General features: G+C 44.3%; 1 protein-coding gene across 1 annotated transcript in view; it reads left to right on the forward strand.

Moving 5' to 3' along the window:
• LOC140388180 (dynein axonemal heavy chain 3-like) overlaps positions 1-20,676 on the forward strand; it is a 1,528,048-nt gene that overhangs the window by 183,544 nt on the left and 1,323,828 nt on the right. The window contains exon 5 of the mRNA XM_072471941.1: positions 1,049-1,464. Coding sequence (XP_072328042.1) covers positions 1,049-1,464 — 416 coding nt within the window. The remainder of the gene's footprint in view (positions 1-1,048; positions 1,465-20,676) is intronic.

Consider the following 20,676-nt stretch of genomic DNA (forward strand, 5'->3'; position numbering starts at 1 on the left):
GGCCAGGACAGCAGGATAAGTCCACTGCTCCTCTACAGAACAATGACATGGGATCTTTAACATCCACCTGATAGAGCCTTGTCAACCAGTGCAGCATTCCCTCAGCACTACTTTGGAGGGCCAGGTTGAAATGGGTTGAAATATTGTGCAGTGCGAGTTTTCAGGCAGTGAACATTTTGGTGGGTGTTGGGAGTAACAGTTTACAGAGCAGTTAGCAATGCCCAGAGACAGACTGGGATGACAGGAAGTCAGGTACTCCTGCCTAGGGTGGAAGCCAGAGGGTGACCTAGTGAAGGGAACCATTGGAATGCTAAATATTCCAGCTGTATGGAGTTAATACTCAGGAATATTAATCCGTTCTGCACATTAACTGTAAAATAAGGTCACATTGGCACAATGTGGAAGGGAATCAGTTATAAGGAAATTCAGCAATGACGGGAACTCAAAATTACCCTGAGAGTTTACATTTCCTTTTATCCACAGATTAGGATAAGGCGATGCAGATGTTAATCTTATTGCTGTTCACATTCTCAGACTGACAGTGATGGGGACAAGGAAGGGGGTCATGTTTGGGACAGGTTTCAGCAGAATGAAGCTCCTCATTAGAACCATAGAATTCCTACCATAGAAGGAGCCATTCGGCCCATCGAGTCTGCACCGCCCCTCTGAAAGAGCACCCTCATTGTCATATGTGGACCCATTGCTCTGCTGTCTACAGGCGGGGGAGTCCAAAGTTCAACATCTGGGGAAAGGGCAGCATTTCTTTAGCCAATCTGATGCCAGAGAGGGCGGGCAAAGGGGGGGGGGGGGGAGGGAGCAATATGTGATCTCTATGGTAACTGGCAAGAGGGTAAGGAAAGCTTTATTTTCCAAAGGAATCGTCAGATCCTGTTAAGAGTTGGGAGGCAGGATAGAACCACATCTGCCGCAACACCTTGATCAGCACTGACAGGCAACAGTCATTTCAATCTGAGTGCACGGCAGGATTCCACAGGATGACCAGGTGCATTGGATGAGTGTTATTTCATGGTGTTATATTCTGTTTCAGATTGAGCCCGCACAGACTGCTTCACAGCGCTTGCAATCAGGAGGAATTCGGTTCGGACGCGGCGACCCAGGGAACCGAGTGTAATCCGGACACAACCTCACCCCACAGGGTACTCAGCCATGACCAGGAACCCAGCGCCGCTGACAGTCTACCTCCCATCCAGAGGCAGCAGTTCATACACTGGGCTGCCCACCCTGTCGCTGTTAAAGCCCGAGGGGCTGTATTGGAGGATAGGAGGTGTGCAGGCTCTCCTGAGCCGCCAGCACGGCAGTCAGAGTCTGAAGGTGTCTCCGGGCTGGGGAGGCGCAGCTTGAGTAAGGAGAGATGCCAACCACAGCATCTGGACAGAGGCAGCCCGAGGGAGAAGAGCAGCGCTCAGCCCTCAGCTCCACAGCTCTGGGACATTGCACTGGACGGTGAGTTCTCAATATTATCCTGCAAAATTCTGCAATGGATTTCAATCTTTCAACAAAGAATGTTGCTGTTTTATACACCTAAAAAAAAACATGTTGGAACTGAAAGCCTTTCAGAAGTTCATGTCGCAGATTCCGTGAATCAGAATCCGACATTCAAAGCAGCTTTGTAGCGGCGGCAAAGTGCTAAACATTCTGTGACAGGACACATGTGGATTAAACTGGGAGCAGAGAGTTTGATATGTGGACTGTATTGGGAGCAGAGAGTTTGATATGTGGACTGTATGGGGACCAGAGAGTTTGATATGTGGACTGTATTGGGAGCAGAGAGTTTGATATGTGGACTGTATTGGGAGACAGAGTTTGATATGTGGACTGTATTGGGAGCAGGCAGTTTGATATGTGGACTGTATTGGGAGCAGACAGTTTGATATGTGGACTGTATCGGGAGCAGAGAGTTTGATATATGGACTGTATTGGGAGAGAGAGTTTGATATGTGGACTGTATGGGGACGAGAGAGTTTGATATGTGGACTGTATTGGGAGAGAGAGTTTGATGTGTGGACTGTATTGGGAGCAGAAAGTTTGATATGTGGACTGTATTGGGAGCAGAAAGTTTGATATGTGGACTGTATTGGGAGCTGACAGTTTGATATATGGACAGTATTGGGAGAGAGAGTTTGATATGTGGACTGTATGGGGACCAGAGAGTTTGATATGTGGACTGTATTGGGAGCAGACATTTTGATATATGGACTGTATTGGGAGAGAGAGATTGATATGTGGACTGTATGGGGACCAGATAGTTTGATATGTGGACTGTTTTGGGAGAGAGAGTTTGATATGTGGACTGTATTCGGAGCAGATAGTGTGATTTGTGGTCTGTATTGGGAGCAGAGAGTTTATTTTATTGAATGTATTGGGAGCAGAGAGTTTGATATGTGGACTGTATTGGGAGCAGACAGTTTGATATGTGGACTGTATTGGGAGAGAGAGTTTGATATGTGGACTGTATTGGGAGCAGAGAGTTTGATATGTGGACTGTATTGGGAGAGAGAGTTTGATATGTGGACTGTATTGGGAGCAGACAGTATGATATGTGGACTGTATGGGGAGCAGAGAGTTTGATAATGTGGACTGTATTGGGAGCAGAGAGTTTGATAATGTGGAATGTATGGGGACCAGAGAGTTTGATATGTGGACTGTATTGGGAGCAGACAGTTTGATATATGGACTGTATTGGGAGAGAGAGTTTGATATGTGGACTGTATTGGGAGCAGAGAGTTTGATATGTGGACTGTATTGGGAGAGAGAGTTTGATATGTGGACTGTGTTGGGAGCAGACAGTTTGATATGTGGACTGTATTGGGAGCAGAGAGTTTGATAATGTGGAATGTATGGGGACCAGAGAGTTTGATATGTGGACTATATTGGGAGCAGACAGTTTGATATATGGACTGTATTGGGAGAGAGAGTTTGATATGTGGACTGTATTGGGAGCAGAGAGTTTGATATGTGGACTGTATTGGGAGAGAGAGTTTGATATGTGGACTGTATTGGGAGAGAGAGTTTGATATGTGGACTGTATTGGGAGAGAGAGTTTGATATGTGGACTGTATCGGGAGCAGACAGTTTGATATATGGACTGTATTGGGAGAGAGAGTTTGATATGTGGACTGTATTGGGAGCAGAGAGTTTGATATGTGGACTGTGTTGGGAGCAGACAGTTTGATATGTGGACTGTGTTGGGAGCAGACAGTTTTATATGTGGACTGTATTGGGAGCAGAGTGTTTGATATGTGGACTGTACTGGGAGCAGAGAGTTTATATGAGGACTAAATGGGAGCAGAGAGTTTGATATGTGGACTGTATAGGAAGCTGAGAGTTTGATATGTGGACTGTATGGGGACCAGAGAGTTTGATATGTGGACTGTATTGGGAGCAGGGAGTTGGATATGTGGACTGCATTGGGAGCAGACAGTTTGATATGTGGACTGTATTGGGAGCAGAGAGTTTGATATGTGGACTGTATTGGGAGCAGGGAGTTTGATATGTGGACTGCATTGTGAGCAGAGAGTTTGATATGTGGACTGCACTGGGAGCAGAGAGTTTGATATGTGGACTGTATTGGGAGCAGAGATTTTGATATGTGGATTGCACTAGGAGCAGAGAGTTTGATATGTGGACTGTATTGGGAGCAAAGCGTTTGATGTGTGGACTGTGTTGGGAGAGAGAGTTTGATATGTGGACTGTGTTGGGAGAGAGAGTTTGATATGTGGACTATCGGGAGCAGAGAGTTTGCTATGTGGACTATATTGGGAGTAGTGTGTTTGATATGTGGACTGTATTGGGAGCAGAGAGATGGATATGTGGACTGTGTTGGGAGCAGAAAGTTTGATATGTGGACTGTATTGGGAGCAGAGAGTTTGATATGTGGAATGTATTGGGAGTAGTGTGTTTTATATGTGGACTGTATTGGGAGTAGAGTGTTTGATATGTGAACTGTGTTGGGAGCAGAGAGATGGATATGTGGACTGTGTTGGGAGCAGAAAGTTTGATATGTGGACTGTATTGGGAGCAGAGAATTTGATATGTGGAATGTATTGGGAGCAGAGAGTTTGATATGTGGTCTGTATTGGGAGCAGAGAGTTTATTATATTGAATGTATTGGGAGCAGCGAGTTTGATATGTGGACTGAATTGGGAGCAGATAGTTTGATATATGGACTGTATCGGGAGCAGAGAGATTGCTATGTGGACTGTATTGGGAGTAGTGTGTTTGATATGTGGACTGTATTGGGAGTAGAGTGTTTGATATGTGAACTGTGTTGGGAGCCGAGAGATGGATATGTGGACTGTGTTGGGAGCAGAATGTTTGATATGTGGACTGTATTGGGAGCAGAGAGTTTGATATGTGGACTGTATTGGGAGCAGAGAGTTTGATATGTGGTCTGTATTGGGAGCAGAGAGTATGATATGTGGTCTGTATTGGGAGCAGAGAGTTTGATATGTGGACTGTATCGGGAGCAGAGAGTTTGCTATGTGGACTGTATTGGGAGTAGTGTGTTTGATATGTGGACTGTATTGGGAGTAGAGAGTTTATATGAGGACTATATGGGAGCAGAGAGTTTGATATGTGGACTGTATAGGGAGCTGAGAGTTAGATATGTGGACTGTATGGGGACCAGAAAGTTTGATATGTGGACTGTATTTGGAGCAGAGAGTTTGATATGTGGACTGTATTGGGAGCAGGGAGGTTGATATGTGGACTGTATTGGGAGTAGTGTGTTTGATATGTGGACTGTATTGTAAGTAGAGTGTTTGATATGTGACTGTGTTGGGAGCCGAGAGATGGATATGTGGACTGTGTTGGGAGCAGAAAGTTTGATATGTGGACTGTATTGGGAGCAGAGAGTTTGATATGTGGACTGTATTGGGAGCAGAGAGTTTGATATGTGGACTGTATTGGGAGCAGAGAGTTTGATATGTGGTCTGTATTGGGAGCAGAGAGTTTGGTATGTGGACTGTATCGGGAGCAGAGAGTTTGCTATGTGGACTGTATTGGGAGTAGTGTGTTTGATATGTGAACTGTGTTGGGAGCAGTGAGATGGATATGTGGACTGTGTTGGGGGCAGAATGTTTGATATGTGGACTGTATTGGGAGCAGAGAGGTTGTTATGTGGACTGTATTGGGAGCAGAGAGTTTGATATGTGGACTGCACTGGAAGCAGAGAGTTTGATATGTGGACTGTATTGCGAGCAGGGAGTTTGATATGTGGATTGCACTAGGAGCAGAGAGTTTGATATGTGGACTGTATTGGGAGCAAAGCGTTTGATGTGTGGACTGTGTTGGGAGAGAGAGTTTGATATGTGGACTGTATTGGAAGAGAGAGATTGATATGTGGACTGTATTGGGAGCAGATAGTTTGATATGTGGACTGTATTGGGAGCAAAGCGTTTGATGTGAGGACTGTGTTGGGAGAGAGAGTTTGATATGTGGACTGTATTGGTAGCAGATAGGTTGATATGTGGACTGTATTGGGACCAGAGAGTTTGATATGTGCATGGTATTGGGAGCAGTGAGTTTGTATTGTGGACTGTATTTGGAGAGAGAGTTTGATATGTGGAATGCATTGGGAGAGAGAGTTTGATATGTGGACTGTATTGGGAGCAGATAGCTTGATATGTGGACTGTGTTGGGAGCAGAATGTTTGATATGTGGACTGTATTGGGAGCAGAGTGTTTGATATGTGGACTGTATTGGGAGCAGAGAGTTTGATATGTGGCCTGTATTGGGAGCAGAGAGTTTGATTTGTGTTCTGTATTGGGAGCAGAGAGTTTATTTTATTGAATGTATTGGGAGCAGAGAGTTTGATATGTGGACTGTATTGGGAGCAGAGAGTTTGTTATGTGGACTGTATTGGGAGCAGAGAGATTGATATGTGGACTGCACTGGGAGCAGAGAGTTTGATATGTGGACTGTATTGGGAGCAGAGAGTTTGATATGTGGCCTGTATTGGGAGTAGTGTCTTTGATATGTGAACTGTGTTGGGAGCAGAGAGATGGATATGTGGACTGTGTTGGGAGCAGAATGTCTGATATGTGGACTGTATTGGGAGAGAGAGTTTGATATGTGGACTGTATTGGGAGCAGACAGGTTGATATATGGACTGTATTGGGAGCAGAGAGTTTGATAATGTGGACTGTATGGGGACAAGAGAGTTTGATATGTGGACTGTGTTGGGAGCAGAGAGTTTGATAATGTGGACTGTATGGGGACCAGAGAGTTTGATATGTGGACTGTATCGGGAGCAGACAGTTTGATATGTGGACTGTATTGGGAGCAGAGAGTATGATATGTGGACTGTATTGGGAGCAGAGAGTTTGATATGTGGACTGTATTGGGAGAGAGAGTTTGATATGTGGACTGTATTGGGAGCAGAGAGATGGATATGTGGACTGTATGGGGACCAGAGAGTTTGATATGTGGACTGTGTTGGGAGCAGAGAGTTTGATAATGTGGACTGTATGGGGACCAGAGAGTTTGATATGTGGTCTGTATCGGGAGCAGACAGTTTGATATATGGACTGTATTGGGAGTAGTGTGTTTGATATGTGAACTGTGTTGGGAGCAGAGAGATGGATATGTGGACTGTGTTGGGAGCAGAATGTTTGATATGTGGACTGTATTGGGAGAGAGAGTTTGATATGTGGACTGTATTGGGAGCAGACAGGTTGATATGTGGACTGTATTGGGAGCAGAGAGTTTGATAATGTGGACTGTATGGGGACCAGCGAGTTTGATATGTGGACTGTATCTGGAGCAGACAGTTTGATATATGGACTGTATTGGGAGAGAGAGTTTGATATGTGGACTGTATTGGGGGCAGACAGTTTGATATGTGGACTGTATTGGGAGCAGAGATTTTGATATGTGGTCTGAATTGGGAGCAGAGAGTTTGATATGTGGACTGTATCGGGTGCAGAGAGTTTGCTATGTGGACTGTATTGGGAGTAGTGTGTTTGATATGTGGACTGTATTGGGAGTAGAGTGTTTGATATGTGAACTGTGTTGGGAGCATAATGTTTGATAGGTGGACTGTATTGGGAGCAGGGAGTTTGATATGTGGACTGTATTTGGAGCAGAGAGTTTGATATGTGGACCGTATTGGGAGCAGAGAGTTTGATATGTGGACTGTATTGGGAGCAGAGAGTTTGATATGTGGACTGTATTGGGAGCAGAGAGTTTGATATGTGGACTGTATTGGGAGCAGAGAGTGTGTTATGTGGACTGTATTGGGAGCAGAGAGTTTGATATGTGGACTGTATGGGGACCAGAAAGTTTGATATGTGGACTGTATTGGGACCAGAGAGTTTGAGATGTGGACTGTGTTGGGAGCAGATAGTTTGATAATGTGGACTGTATGGGGACCAGAGAGTTTGACATGTGGACTGTATTGGGACCAGAGAATTTGATATGTGGACTGTATTGGGAGCAGAGTGTTTGATATGTGGACTGTATTGGGAGCAGATAGTTTGATAAGTGGACTGTATTGGGAGCAGGGAGTTTGATATGTGGCCTGTATTGGGAGCAGGGAGTGTGATATGTGGACTGTATTGGGAGTAGTGTGTTTGATATGTGGACTGTATTGGGAGTAGAGTGTTTGATATGTGACTGTGTTGGGAGCCGAGAGATGGATATGTGGACTGTGTTGGGAGCAGAAAGTTTGATATGTGGACTGTAATGGGAGCAGAGAGTTTGATATGTGGACTGTATTGGGAGCAGAGAGTTTGATATGTGGATTGCACTAGGAGCAGACAGTTTGATATGTGGACTGTATTGGGAGCAGAGAGTTTGATATGTGGACTGTGTTGGGAGAGAGAGTTTGATATGTGGACTGTATTGGGAGCAGAGAGTTTGATATGTGGACTGTATTGGGAGTAGTGTGTTTGATATGTGAACTGTGTTGGGAGCAGCGAGATGGATATGTGGACTGTGTTGGGAGCAGAATGTTTGATATGTGGACTGTATTGGGAGCAGAGAGTTTGTTATGTGGACTGTATCGGGAGCAGAGAGTTTGATATGTGGACTGCACTGGAAGCAGAGAGTTTGATATGTGGACTGTATTACGAGCAGAGAGTTTGATATGTGGATTGCACTAGGAGCAGAGAGTTTGATATGTGGACTGTATTGGGAGCAAAGCGTTTGATGTGTGGACTGTGTTGGGAGAGAGAGTTTGATATGTGGACTGTATTGGTAGCAGATAGTTTGATATGTGGACTGTATTGGAACCAGAGAGTTTGATATGTGGATGGTATTGGGAGCAGAGAGTTTGTATTGTGGACTGTATTGGGAGAGAGAGTTTGATATGTGGAATGCATTGGGAGAGAGAGTTTGATATGTGGACTGTATTGGGAGCAGATAGCTTGATATGTGGACTGTGTTGGGAGCAGAATGTTTGATATGTGGACTGTATTGGGAGCAGAGAGTTTGATATGTGGACTGTATGGGGAGCAGAGAGTTTATCTTATTGAATGTATTGGGAGCAGAGAGTTTGATATGTGGTCTGTATTGGGAGCAGAGAGTTTGATGTGTGGATTGTATCGGGAGCAGAGAGTTTGCTATGTGGACTGTATTGGGAGTATTGAGTCTGATATGTGAACTGTGTTGGGAGTAGAGAGATGGATATGTGGACTGTGTTGGGAGCAGAAAGTTTGATAGGTGGACTGTATTGGGAGCAGCGAGTTTGAAATGTGGACTGTATTGGGAGCAGATAGTTTGATATGTGGACTGCATTGGGAGCAGAGAGTTTGTTATGTGGAATGTATTGGGAGCAGAGAGTTTGATATGTGGACTGCACTGGGAGCAGAGAGTTTGATATGTGGACTGTATTGGGAGCAGAGAGTTTGATATGTGGATTGCACTAGGAGTAGACAGTTTGATATGTGGACTGTATTGGGAGCAGAGAGTTTGATATGTGGACTGTGTTGCGAGAGAGAGTTTGATATGTGGACTGTATTGGGAGCAGAGAGTTTGATATGTGGACTGTATTGGGAGTAGTGTGTTTGATATGTGAACTGTGTTGGGAGCAGCGAGATGGATATGTGGACTGTGTTGGGAGCAGAATGTTTGATATGTGGACTGTATTGGGAGCAGAGAGTTTGTTATGTGGACTGTATTGGGAGCAGAGAGTTTGATATGTGGACTGCACTGGAAGCAGAGAGTTTGATATGTGGACTGTATTACGAGCAGAGAGTTTGATATGTGGATTGCACTAGGAGCAGAGAGTTTGATATGTGGACTGTATTGGGAGCAAAGCGTTTGATGTGTGGACTGTGTTGGGAGAGAGAGTTTGATATGTGGACTGTATTGGGAGAGAGAGATTGATATGTGAACTGTATTGGGAGCAGATAGTTTGATATGTGGACTGTATTGGGAGCAAAGCGTTTGATGTGAGGACTGTGTTGGGAGAGAGAGTTTGATATGTGGACTGTATTGGTAGCAGATAGTTCGATATGTGGACTGTATTGGGACCAGAGAGTTTGATATGTGGATGGTATTGGGAGCAGAGAGTTTGTATTGTGGACTGTATTGGGAGAGAGAGTTTGATATGTGGAATGCATTGGGAGAGAGAGTTTGATATGTGGACTGTATTGGGAGCAGATAGCTTGATATGTGCACTGTGTTGGGAGCAGAATGTTTGATATGTGGACTGTATTGGGAGCAGAGAGTTTGATATGTGGACTGTATTGGGAGCAGAGCGTTTGATTTGTGGTCTGTATTGGGAGCAGAGAGTTTATTTTATTGAATGTATTGGGAGCAGAGAGTTTGATATGTGGACTGTATTGGGAGCAGAGAGTTTGTTATGTGGACTGTATTGGGAGCAGAGAGATTGATATGTGGACTGCACTGGGAGCAGAGAGTTTGATATGTGGACTGTATTGGGAGCAGAGAGTTTGATATGTGGCCTGTATTGGGAGTAGTGTCTTTGATATGTGAACAGTGTTGGGAGCAGAGAGATGGATATGTGGACTGTGTTGGGAGCAGAATGTCTCATATGTGGACTGTATTGGGAGAGAGAGTTTGATATGTGGACTGTATTGGGAGCAGACAGGTTGATATATGGACTGTATTGGGAGCAGAGAGTTTGATAATGTGGACTGTATGGGGACAAGAGAGTTTGATATGTGGACTGTGTTGGGAGCAGAGAGTTTGATAATGTGGACTGTATGGGGACCAGAGAGTTTGATATGTGGACTGTATCGGGAGCAGACAGTTTGATAACTGGACTGTATTGGGAGCAGAGTGTATGATATGTGGACTGTATTGGGAGCAGAGAGTTTGATATGTGGACTGTATTGGGAGAGAGAGTTTGATATGTGGACTGTATCGGGAGTAGAGAGTTTGCTATGTGGACTGTATTGGGAGTAGTGTGTTTGGTATGTGGACTGTATTGGGAGTAGAGTGTTTGATATGTGAACTGTGTTGGGAGCATAAAGTTTGATAGGTGGACTGTATTGGGAGCAGAGAGTTTGATATGTGGACTGTATTTGGAGCAGAGAGTTTGATATGTGGACTGTATTAGGAGCAGAGAGTTTGATATGTGGACTGTATTGGGAGCAGAGAGTGTGTTATGTGGACTGTATTGGGAGCAGAGCGTTTGATATGTGGACTGCACTGGGAGCAGAGAGTTTGATATGTGGACTGTATTGGGAGCAGAGAGTTTGATATGTGGACTGTATGGGGACCAGAGAGTTTGATATGTGGACTGTATTGGGAGAGAGAGTTTGATATGTGGACTGTATGGGTACCAGAAAGTTTGATATGTGGACTGTATTGGGACCAGAGAGTTTGAGATGTGGACTGTGTTGGGAGCAGATAGTTTGATATGTGGACTGTATTGGGAGAGAGAGTTTGATATGTGGACTGTATTGGGAGCAGACAGTATGATATGTGGACTGTATGGGGAGCAGAGAGTTTGATAATGTGGACTGTATTGGGAGCAGAGAGTTTGATAATGTGGAATGTATGGGGACCAGAGAGTTTGATATGTGGACTGTATTGGGAGCAGACAGTTTGATATATGGACTGTATTGGGAGAGAGAGTTTGATATGTGGACTGTATTGGGAGCAGAGAGTTTGATATGTGGACTGTATTGGGAGAGAGAGTTTGATATGTGGACTGTGTTGGGAGCAGACAGTTTGATATGTGGACTGTATTGGGAGCAGAGAGTTTGATAATGTGGAATGTATGGGGACCAGAGAGTTTGATATGTGGACTATATTGGGAGCAGACAGTTTGATATATGGACTGTATTGGGAGAGAGAGTTTGATATGTGGACTGTATTGGGAGCAGAGAGTTTGATATGTGGACTGTATTGGGAGAGAGAGTTTGATATGTGGACTGTATTGGGAGAGAGAGTTTGATATGTGGACTGTATTGGGAGAGAGAGTTTGATATGTGGACTGTATCGGGAGCAGACAGTTTGATATATGGACTGTATTGGGAGAGAGAGTTTGATATGTGGACTGTATTGGGAGCAGAGAGTTTGATATGTGGACTGTGTTGGGAGCAGACAGTTTTATATGTGGACTGTATTGGGAGCAGAGTGTTTGATATGTGGACTGTACTGGGAGCAGAGAGTTTATATGAGGACTAAATGGGAGCAGAGAGTTTGATATGTGGACTGTATAGGGAGCTGAGAGTTTGATATGTGGACTGTATGGGGACCAGAGAGTTTGATATGTGGACTGTATTGGGAGCAGGGAGTTGGATATGTGGACTGCATTGGGAGCAGAGAGTTTGATATGTGGACTGTATTGGGAGCAGAGAGTTTGATATGTGGACTGTATTGGGAGCAGGGAGTTTGATATGTGGACTGCATTGTGAGCAGAGAGTTTGATATGTGGACTGCACTGGGAGCAGAGAGTTTGATATGTGGACTGTATTGGGAGCAGAGATTTTGATATGTGGATTGCACTAGGAGCAGAGAGTTTGATATGTGGACTGTATTGGGAGCAAAGCGTTTGATGTGTGGACTGTGTTGGGAGAGAGAGTTTGATATGTGGACTGTTTTGGGAGAGAGAGTTTGATATGTGGACTATCGGGAGCAGAGAGTTTGCTATGTGGACTATATTGGGAGTAGTGTGTTTGATATGTGGACTGTATTGGGAGCAGAGAGATGGATATGTGGACTGTGTTGGGAGCAGAAAGTTTGATATGTGGACTGTATTGGGAGCAGAGAGTTTGATATGTGGAATGTATTGGGAGTAGTGTGTTTTATATGTGGACTGTATTGGGAGTAGAGTGTTTGATATGTGAACTGTGTTGGGAGCAGAGAGATGGATATGTGGACTGTGTTGGGAGCAGAAAGTTTGATATGTGGACTGTATTGGGAGCAGAGAATTTGATATGTGGAATGTATTGGGAGCAGAGAGTTTGATATGTGGTCTGTATTGGGAGCAGAGAGTTTATTATATTGAATGTATTGGGAGCAGCGAGTTTGATATGTGGACTGAATTGGGAGCAGATAGTTTGATATATGGACTGTATCGGGAGCAGAGAGATTGCTATGTGGACTGTATTGGGAGTAGTGTGTTTGATATGTGGACTGTATTGGGAGTAGAGTGTTTGATATGTGAACTGTGTTGGGAGCCGAGAGATGGATATGTGGACTGTGTTGGGAGCAGAATGTTTGATATGTGGACTGTATTGGGAGCAGAGAGTTTGATATGTGGACTGTATTGGGAGCAGAGAGTTTGATATGTGGTCTGTATTGGGAGCAGAGAGTATGATATGTGGTCTGTATTGGGAGCAGAGAGTTTGATATGTGGACTGTATCGGGAGCAGAGAGTTTGCTATGTGGACTGTATTGGGAGTAGTGTGTTTGATATGTGGACTGTATTGGGAGTAGAGAGTTTATATGAGGACTATATGGGAGCAGAGAGTTTGATATGTGGACTGTATAGGGAGCTGAGAGTTAGATATGTGGACTGTATGGGGACCAGAAAGTTTGATATGTGGACTGTATTTGGAGCAGAGAGTTTGATATGTGGACTGTATTGGGAGCAGGGAGGTTGATATGTGGACTGTATTGGGAGTAGTGTGTTTGATATGTGGACTGTATTGTAAGTAGAGTGTTTGATATGTGACTGTGTTGGGAGCCGAGAGATGGATATGTGGACTGTGTTGGGAGCAGAAAGTTTGATATGTGGACTGTATTGGGAGCAGAGAGTTTGATATGTGGACTGTATTGGGAGCAGAGAGTTTGATATGTGGACTGTATTGGGAGCACAGAGTTTGATATGTGGTCTGTATTGGGAGCAGAGAGTTTGGTATGTGGACTGTATCGGGAGCAGAGAGTTTGCTATGTGGACTGTATTGGGAGTAGTGTGTTTGATATGTGAACTGTGTTGGGAGCAGTGAGATGGATATGTGGACTGTGTTGGGAGCAGAATGTTTGATATGTGGACTGAATTGGGAGCAGAGAGGTTGTTATGTGGACTGTATTGGGAGCAGAGAGTTTGATATGTGGACTGCACTGGAAGCAGAGAGTTTGATATGTGGACTGTATTGCGAGCAGGGAGTTTGATATGTGGATTGCACTAGGAGCAGAGAGTTTGATATGTGGACTGTATTGGGAGCAAAGCGTTTGATGTGTGGACTGTGTTGGGAGAGAGAGTTTGATATGTGGACTGTATTGGAAGAGAGAGATTGATATGTGGACTGTATTGGGAGCAGATAGTTTGATATGTGGACTGTATTGGGAGCAAAGCGTTTGATGTGAGGACTGTGTTGGGAGAGAGAGTTTGATATGTGGACTGTATTGGTAGCAGATAGGTTGATATGTGGACTGCATTGGGACCAGAGAGTTTGATATGTGCATGGTATTGGGAGCAGTGAGTTTGTATTGTGGACTGTATTTGGAGAGAGAGTTTGATATGTGGAATGCATTGGGAGAGAGAGTTTGATATGTGGACTGTATTGGGAGCAGATAGCTTGATATGTGGACTGTGTTGGGAGCAGAATGTTTGATATGTGGACTGTATTGGGAGCAGAGAGTTTGATATGTGGACTGTATTGGGAGCAGAGAGTTTGATTTGTGTTCTGTATTGGGAGCAGAGAGTTTATTTTATTGAATGTATTGGGAGCAGAGAGTTTGATATGTGGACTGTATTGGGAGCAGAGAGTTTGTTATGTGGACTGTATTGGGAGCAGAGAGATTGATATGTGGACTGCACTGGGAGCAGAGAGTTTGATATGTGGACTGTATTGGGAGCAGAGAGTTTGATATGTGGACTGTGTTGGGAGCAGACAGTTTTATATGTGGACTGTATTGGGAGCAGAGTGTTTGATATGTGGACTGTACTGGGAGCAGAGAGTTTATATGAGGACTAAATGGGAGCAGAGAGTTTGATATGTGGACTGTATAGGGAGCTGAGAGTTTGATATGTGGACTGTATGGGGACCAGAGAGTTTGATATGTGGACTGTATTGGGAGCAGGGAGTTGGATATGTGGACTGCATTGGGAGCAGAGAGTTTGATATGTGGACTGTATTGGGAGCAGAGAGTTTGATATGTGGACTGTATTGGGAGCAGGGAGTTTGATATGTGGACTGCATTGTGAGCAGAGAGTTTGATATGTGGACTGCACTGGGAGCAGAGAGTTTGATATGTGGACTGTATTGGGAGCAGAGATTTTGATATGTGGATTGCACTAGGAGCAGAGAGTTTGATATGTGGACTGTATTGGGAGCAAAGCGTTTGATGTGTGGACTGTGTTGGGAGAGAGAGTTTGATATGTGGACTGTTTTGGGAGAGAGAGTTTGATATGTGGACTATCGGGAGCAGAGAGTTTGCTATGTGGACTATATTGGGAGTAGTGTGTTTGATATGTGGACTGTATTGGGAGCAGAGAGATGGATATGTGGACTGTGTTGGGAGCAGAAAGTTTGATATGTGGACTGTATTGGGAGCAGAGAGTTTGATATGTGGAATGTATTGGGAGTAGTGTGTTTTATATGTGGACTGTATTGGGAGTAGAGTGTTTGATATGTGAACTGTGTTGGGAGCAGAGAGATGGATATGTGGACTGTGTTGGGAGCAGAAAGTTTGATATGTGGACTGTATTGGGAGCAGAGAATTTGATATGTGGAATGTATTGGGAGCAGAGAGTTTGATATGTGGTCTGTATTGGGAGCAGAGAGTTTATTATATTGAATGTATTGGGAGCAGCGAGTTTGATATGTGGACTGAATTGGGAGCAGATAGTTTGATATATGGACTGTATCGGGAGCAGAGAGATTGCTATGTGGACTGTATTGGGAGTAGTGTGTTTGATATGTGGACTGTATTGGGAGTAGAGTGTTTGATATGTGAACTGTGTTGGGAGCCGAGAGATGGATATGTGGACTGTGTTGGGAGCAGAATGTTTGATATGTGGACTGTATTGGGAGCAGAGAGTTTGATATGTGGACTGTATTGGGAGCAGAGAGTTTGATATGTGGTCTGTATTGGGAGCAGAGAGTATGATATGTGGTCTGTATTGGGAGCAGAGAGTTTGATATGTGGACTGTATCGGGAGCAGAGAGTTTGCTATGTGGACTGTATTGGGAGTAGTGTGTTTGATATGTGGACTGTATTGGGAGTAGAGAGTTTATATGAGGACTATATGGGAGCAGAGAGTTTGATATGTGGACTGTATAGGGAGCTGAGAGTTAGATATGTGGACTGTATGGGGACCAGAAAGTTTGATATGTGGACTGTATTTGGAGCAGAGAGTTTGATATGTGGACTGTATTGGGAGCAGGGAGGTTGATATGTGGACTGTATTGGGAGTAGTGTGTTTGATATGTGGACTGTATTGTAAGTAGAGTGTTTGATATGTGACTGTGTTGGGAGCCGAGAGATGGATATGTGGACTGTGTTGGGAGCAGAAAGTTTGATATGTGGACTGTATTGGGAGCAGAGAGTTTGATATGTGGACTGTATTGGGAGCAGAGAGTTTGATATGTGGACTGTATTGGGAGCAGAGAGTTTGATATGTGGTCTGTATTGGGAGCAGAGAGTTTGGTATGTGGACTGTATCGGGAGCAGAGAGTTTGCTATGTGGACTGTATTGGGAGTAGTGTGTTTGATATGTGAACTGTGTTGGGAGCAGTGAGATGGATATGTGGACTGTGTTGGGAGCAGAATGTTTGATATGTGGACTGAATTGGGAGCAGAGAGGTTGTTATGTGGACTGTATTGGGAGCAGAGAGTTTGATATGTGGACTGCACTGGAAGCAGAGAGTTTGATATGTGGACTGTATTGCGAGCAGGGAGTTTGATATGTGGATTGCACTAGGAGCAGAGAGTTTGATATGTGGACTGTATTGGGAGCAAAGCGTTTGATGTGTGGACTGTGTTGGGAGAGAGCGTTTGATATGTGGACTGTATTGGAAGAGAGAGATTGATATGTGGACTGTATTGGGAGCAGATAGTTTGATATGTGGACTGTATTGGGAGCAAAGCGTTTGATGTGAGGACTGTGTTGGGAGAGAGAGTTTGATATGTGGACTGTATTGGTAGCAGATAGGTTGATATGTGGACTGTATTGGGACCAGAGAGTTTGATATGTGCATGGTATTGGGAGCAGTGAGTTTGTATTGTGGACTGTATTTGGAGAGAGAGTTTGATATGTGGAATGCATTGGGAGAGAGAGTTTGATATGTGGACTGTATTGGGAGCAGATAGCTTGATATGTGGACTGTGTTGGGAGCAGAATGTTTGATATGTGGACTGTATTGGGAGCAGAGAGTTTGATATGTGGACTGTATTGGGAGCAGAGAGTTTGATTTGTGTTCTGTATTGGGAGCAGAGAGTTTATTTTATTGAATGTATTGGGAGCAGAGAGTTTGATATGTGGACTGTATTGGGAGCAGAGAGTTTGTTATGTGGACTGTATTGGGAGCAGAGAGATTGATATGTGGACTGCACTGGGAGCAGAGAGTTTGATATGTGGACTGTATTGGGAGCAGAGAGTTTGATATGTGGCCTGTATTGGGAGTAGTGTCTTTGATATGTGAACTGTGTTGGGAGCAGAGAGATGGATATGTGGACTGTGTTGGGAGCAGAATGTCTGATATGTGGACTGTATTGGGAGAGAGAGTTTGATATGTGGACTGTATTGGGAGCAGACAGGTTGATATATGGACTGTATTGGGAGCAGAGAGTTTGATAATGTGGACTGTATGGGGACAAGAGAGTTTGATATGTGGACTGTGTTGGGAGCAGAGAGTTTGATAATGTGGACTGTATGGGGACCAGAGAGTTTGATATGTGGACTGTATCGGGAGCAGACAGTTTGATATGTGGACTGTATTGGGAGCAGAGAGTATGATATGTGGACTGTATTGGGAGCAGAGAGTTTGATATGTGGACTGTATTGGGAGAGAGAGTTTGATATGTGGACTGTATTGGGAGCAGAGAGATGGATATGTGGACTGTATGGGGACCAGAGAGTTTGATATGTGGACTGTGTTGGGAGCAGAGAGTTTGATAATGTGGACTGTATGGGGACCAGAGAGTTTGATATGTGGTCTGTATCGGGAGCAGACAGTTTGATATATGGACTGTATTGGGAGTAGTGTGTTTGATATGTGAACTGTGTTGGGAGCAGAGAGATGGATATGTGGACTGTGTTGGGAGCAGAATGTTTGATATGTGGACTGTATTGGGAGAGAGAGTTTGATATGTGGACTGTATTGGGAGCAGACAGGTTGATATGTGGACTGTATTGGGAGCAGAGAGTTTGATAATGTGGACTGTATGGGGACCAGAGAGTTTGATATGTGGACTGTATCTGGAGCAGACAGTTTGATATATGGACTGTATTGGGAGAGAGAGTTTGATATGTGGACTGTATTGGGGGCAGACAGTTTGATATGTGGACTGTATTGGGAGCAGAGATTTTGATATGTGGTCTGAATTGGGAGCAGAGAGTTTGATATGTGGACTGTATCGGGTGCAGAGAGTTTGCTATGTGGACTGTATTGGGAGTAGTGTGTTTGATATGTGGACTGTATTGGGAGTAGAGTGTTTGATATGTGAACTGTGTTGGGAGCATAATGTTTGATAGGTGGACTGTATTGGGAGCAGAGAGTTTGATATGTGGACTGTATTTGGAGCAGAGAGTTTGATATGTGGACCGTATTGGGAGCAGAGAGTTTGATATGTGGACTGTATTGGGAGCAGAGAGTTTGATATGTGGACTGTATTGGGAGCAGAGAGTTTGAGATGTGGACTGTGTTGGGAGCAGATAGTTTGATAATGTGGACTGTATGGGGACCAGAGAGTTTGACATGTGGACTGTATTGGGACCAGAGAATTTGATATGTGGACTGTATTGGGAGCAGAGTGTTTGATATGTGGACTGTATTGGGAGCAGATAGTTTGATAAGTGGACTGTATTGGGAGCAGGGAGTTTGATATGTGGCCTGTATTGGGAGCAGGGAGTGTGATATGTGGACTGTATTGGGAGTAGTGTGTTTGATATGTGGACTGTATTGGGAGTAGAGTGTTTGATATGTGACTGTGTTGGGAGCCGAGAGATGGATATGTGGACTGTGTTGGGAGCAGAAAGTTTGATATGTGGACTGTAATGGGAGCAGAGAGTTTGATATGTGGACTGTATTGGGAGCAGAGAGTTTGATATGTGGATTGCACTAGGAGCAGACAGTTTGATATGTGGACTGTATTGGGAGCAGAGAGTTTGATATGTGGACTGTGTTGGGAGAGAGAGTTTGATATGTGGACTGTATTGGGAGCAGAGAGTTTGATATGTGGACTGTATTGGGAGTAGTGTGTTTGATATGTGAACTGTGTTGGGAGCAGCGAGATGGATATGTGGACTGTGTTGGGAGCAGAATGTTTGATATGTGGACTGTATTGGGAGCAGAGAGTTTGTTATGTGGACTGTATCGGGAGCAGAGAGTTTGATATGTGGACTGCACTGGAAGCAGAGAGTTTGATATGTGGACTGTATTACGAGCAGAGAGTTTGATATGTGGATTGCACTAGGAGCAGAGAGTTTGATATGTGGACTGTATTGGGAGCAAAGCGTTTGATGTGTGGACTGTGTTGGGAGAGAGAGTTTGATATGTGGACTGTATTGGTAGCAGATAGTTTGATATGTGGACTGTATTGGGACCAGAGAGTTTGATATGTGGATGGTATTGGGAGCAGAGAGTTTGTATTGTGGACTGTATTGGGAGAGAGAGTTTGATATGTGGAATGCATTGGGAGAGAGTGTTTGATATGTGGACTGTATTGGGAGCAGATAGCTTGATATGTGGACTGTGTTGGGAGCAGAATGTTTGATATGTGGACTGTATTGGGAGCAGAGAGTTTGATATGTGGACTGTATGGGGAGCAGAGAGTTTATCTTATTGAATGTATTGGGAGCAGAGAGTTTGATATGTGGACTGTATTGGGAGCAGAGAGTTTGTTATGTGGACTGTCTTGGGAGCAGAGAGATTGATATGTGGACTGCATTGGGAGCAGAGAGTTTGATATGTGGATTGTATTGGGAGCAGAGAGTTTGATATGTGGCCTGTATTGGGAGTAGTGTCTTTGATATGTGACCTGTGTTGGGAGCAGAGAGATGGATATGTGGACTGTGTTGGGAGCAGGATGTCTGATATGTGGACTGTATTGGGAGAGAGAGTTTGATATGTGGACTGTATTGGGAGCAGAGAGTTTGATATGTGGTCTGTATTGGGAGCAGAGAGTTTGATGTGTGGATTGTATCGGGAGCAGAGAGTTTGCTATGTGGACTGTATTGGGAGTATTGAGTCTGATATGTGAACTGTGTTGGGAGTAGAGAGATGGATATGTGGACTGTGTTGGGAGCAGAAAGTTTGATAGGTGGACTGTATTGGGAGCAGCGAGTTTGAAATGTGGACTGTATTGGGAGCAGATAGTTTGATATGTGGACTGCATTGGGAGCAGAGAGTTTGTTATGTGGAATGTATTGGGAGCAGAGAGTTTGATATGTGGACTGCACTGGGAGCAGAGAGTTTGATATGTGGACTGTATTGGGAGCAGAGAGTTTGATATGTGGATTGCACTAGGAGTAGACAGTTTGATATGTGGACTGTATTGGGAGCAGAGAGTTTGATATGTGGACTGTGTTGCGAGAGAGAGTTTGATATGTGGACTGTATTGGGAGCAGAGAGTTTGATATGTGGACTGTATTGGGAGTAGTGTGTTTGATATGTGAACTGTGTTGGGAGCAGCGAGATGGATATGTGGACTGTGTTGGGAGCAGAATGTTTGATATGTGGACTGTATTGGGAGCAGAGAGTTTGTTATGTGGACTGTATTGGGAGCAGAGAGTTTGATATGTGGACTGCGCTGGAAGCAGAGAGTTTGATATGTGGACTGTATTACGAGCAGAGAGTTTGATATGTGGATTGCACTAGGAGCAGAGAGTTTGATATGTGGACTGTATTGGGAGCAAAGCGTTTGATGTGTGGACTGTGTTGGGAGAGAGAGTTTGATATGTGGACTGTATTGGGAGAGAGAGATTGATATGTGAACTGTATTGGGAGCAGATAGTTTGATATGTGGACTGTATTGGGAGCAAAGCGTTTGATGTGAGGACTGTGTTGGGAGAGAGAGTTTGATATGTGGACTGTATTGGTAGCAGATAGTTCGATATGTGGACTGTAT

This window comes from Scyliorhinus torazame, chromosome 13 (assembly GCF_047496885.1).
Source record: "Scyliorhinus torazame isolate Kashiwa2021f chromosome 13, sScyTor2.1, whole genome shotgun sequence".
Classification (NCBI taxonomy): Eukaryota; Metazoa; Chordata; class Chondrichthyes; order Carcharhiniformes; family Scyliorhinidae; genus Scyliorhinus; species Scyliorhinus torazame.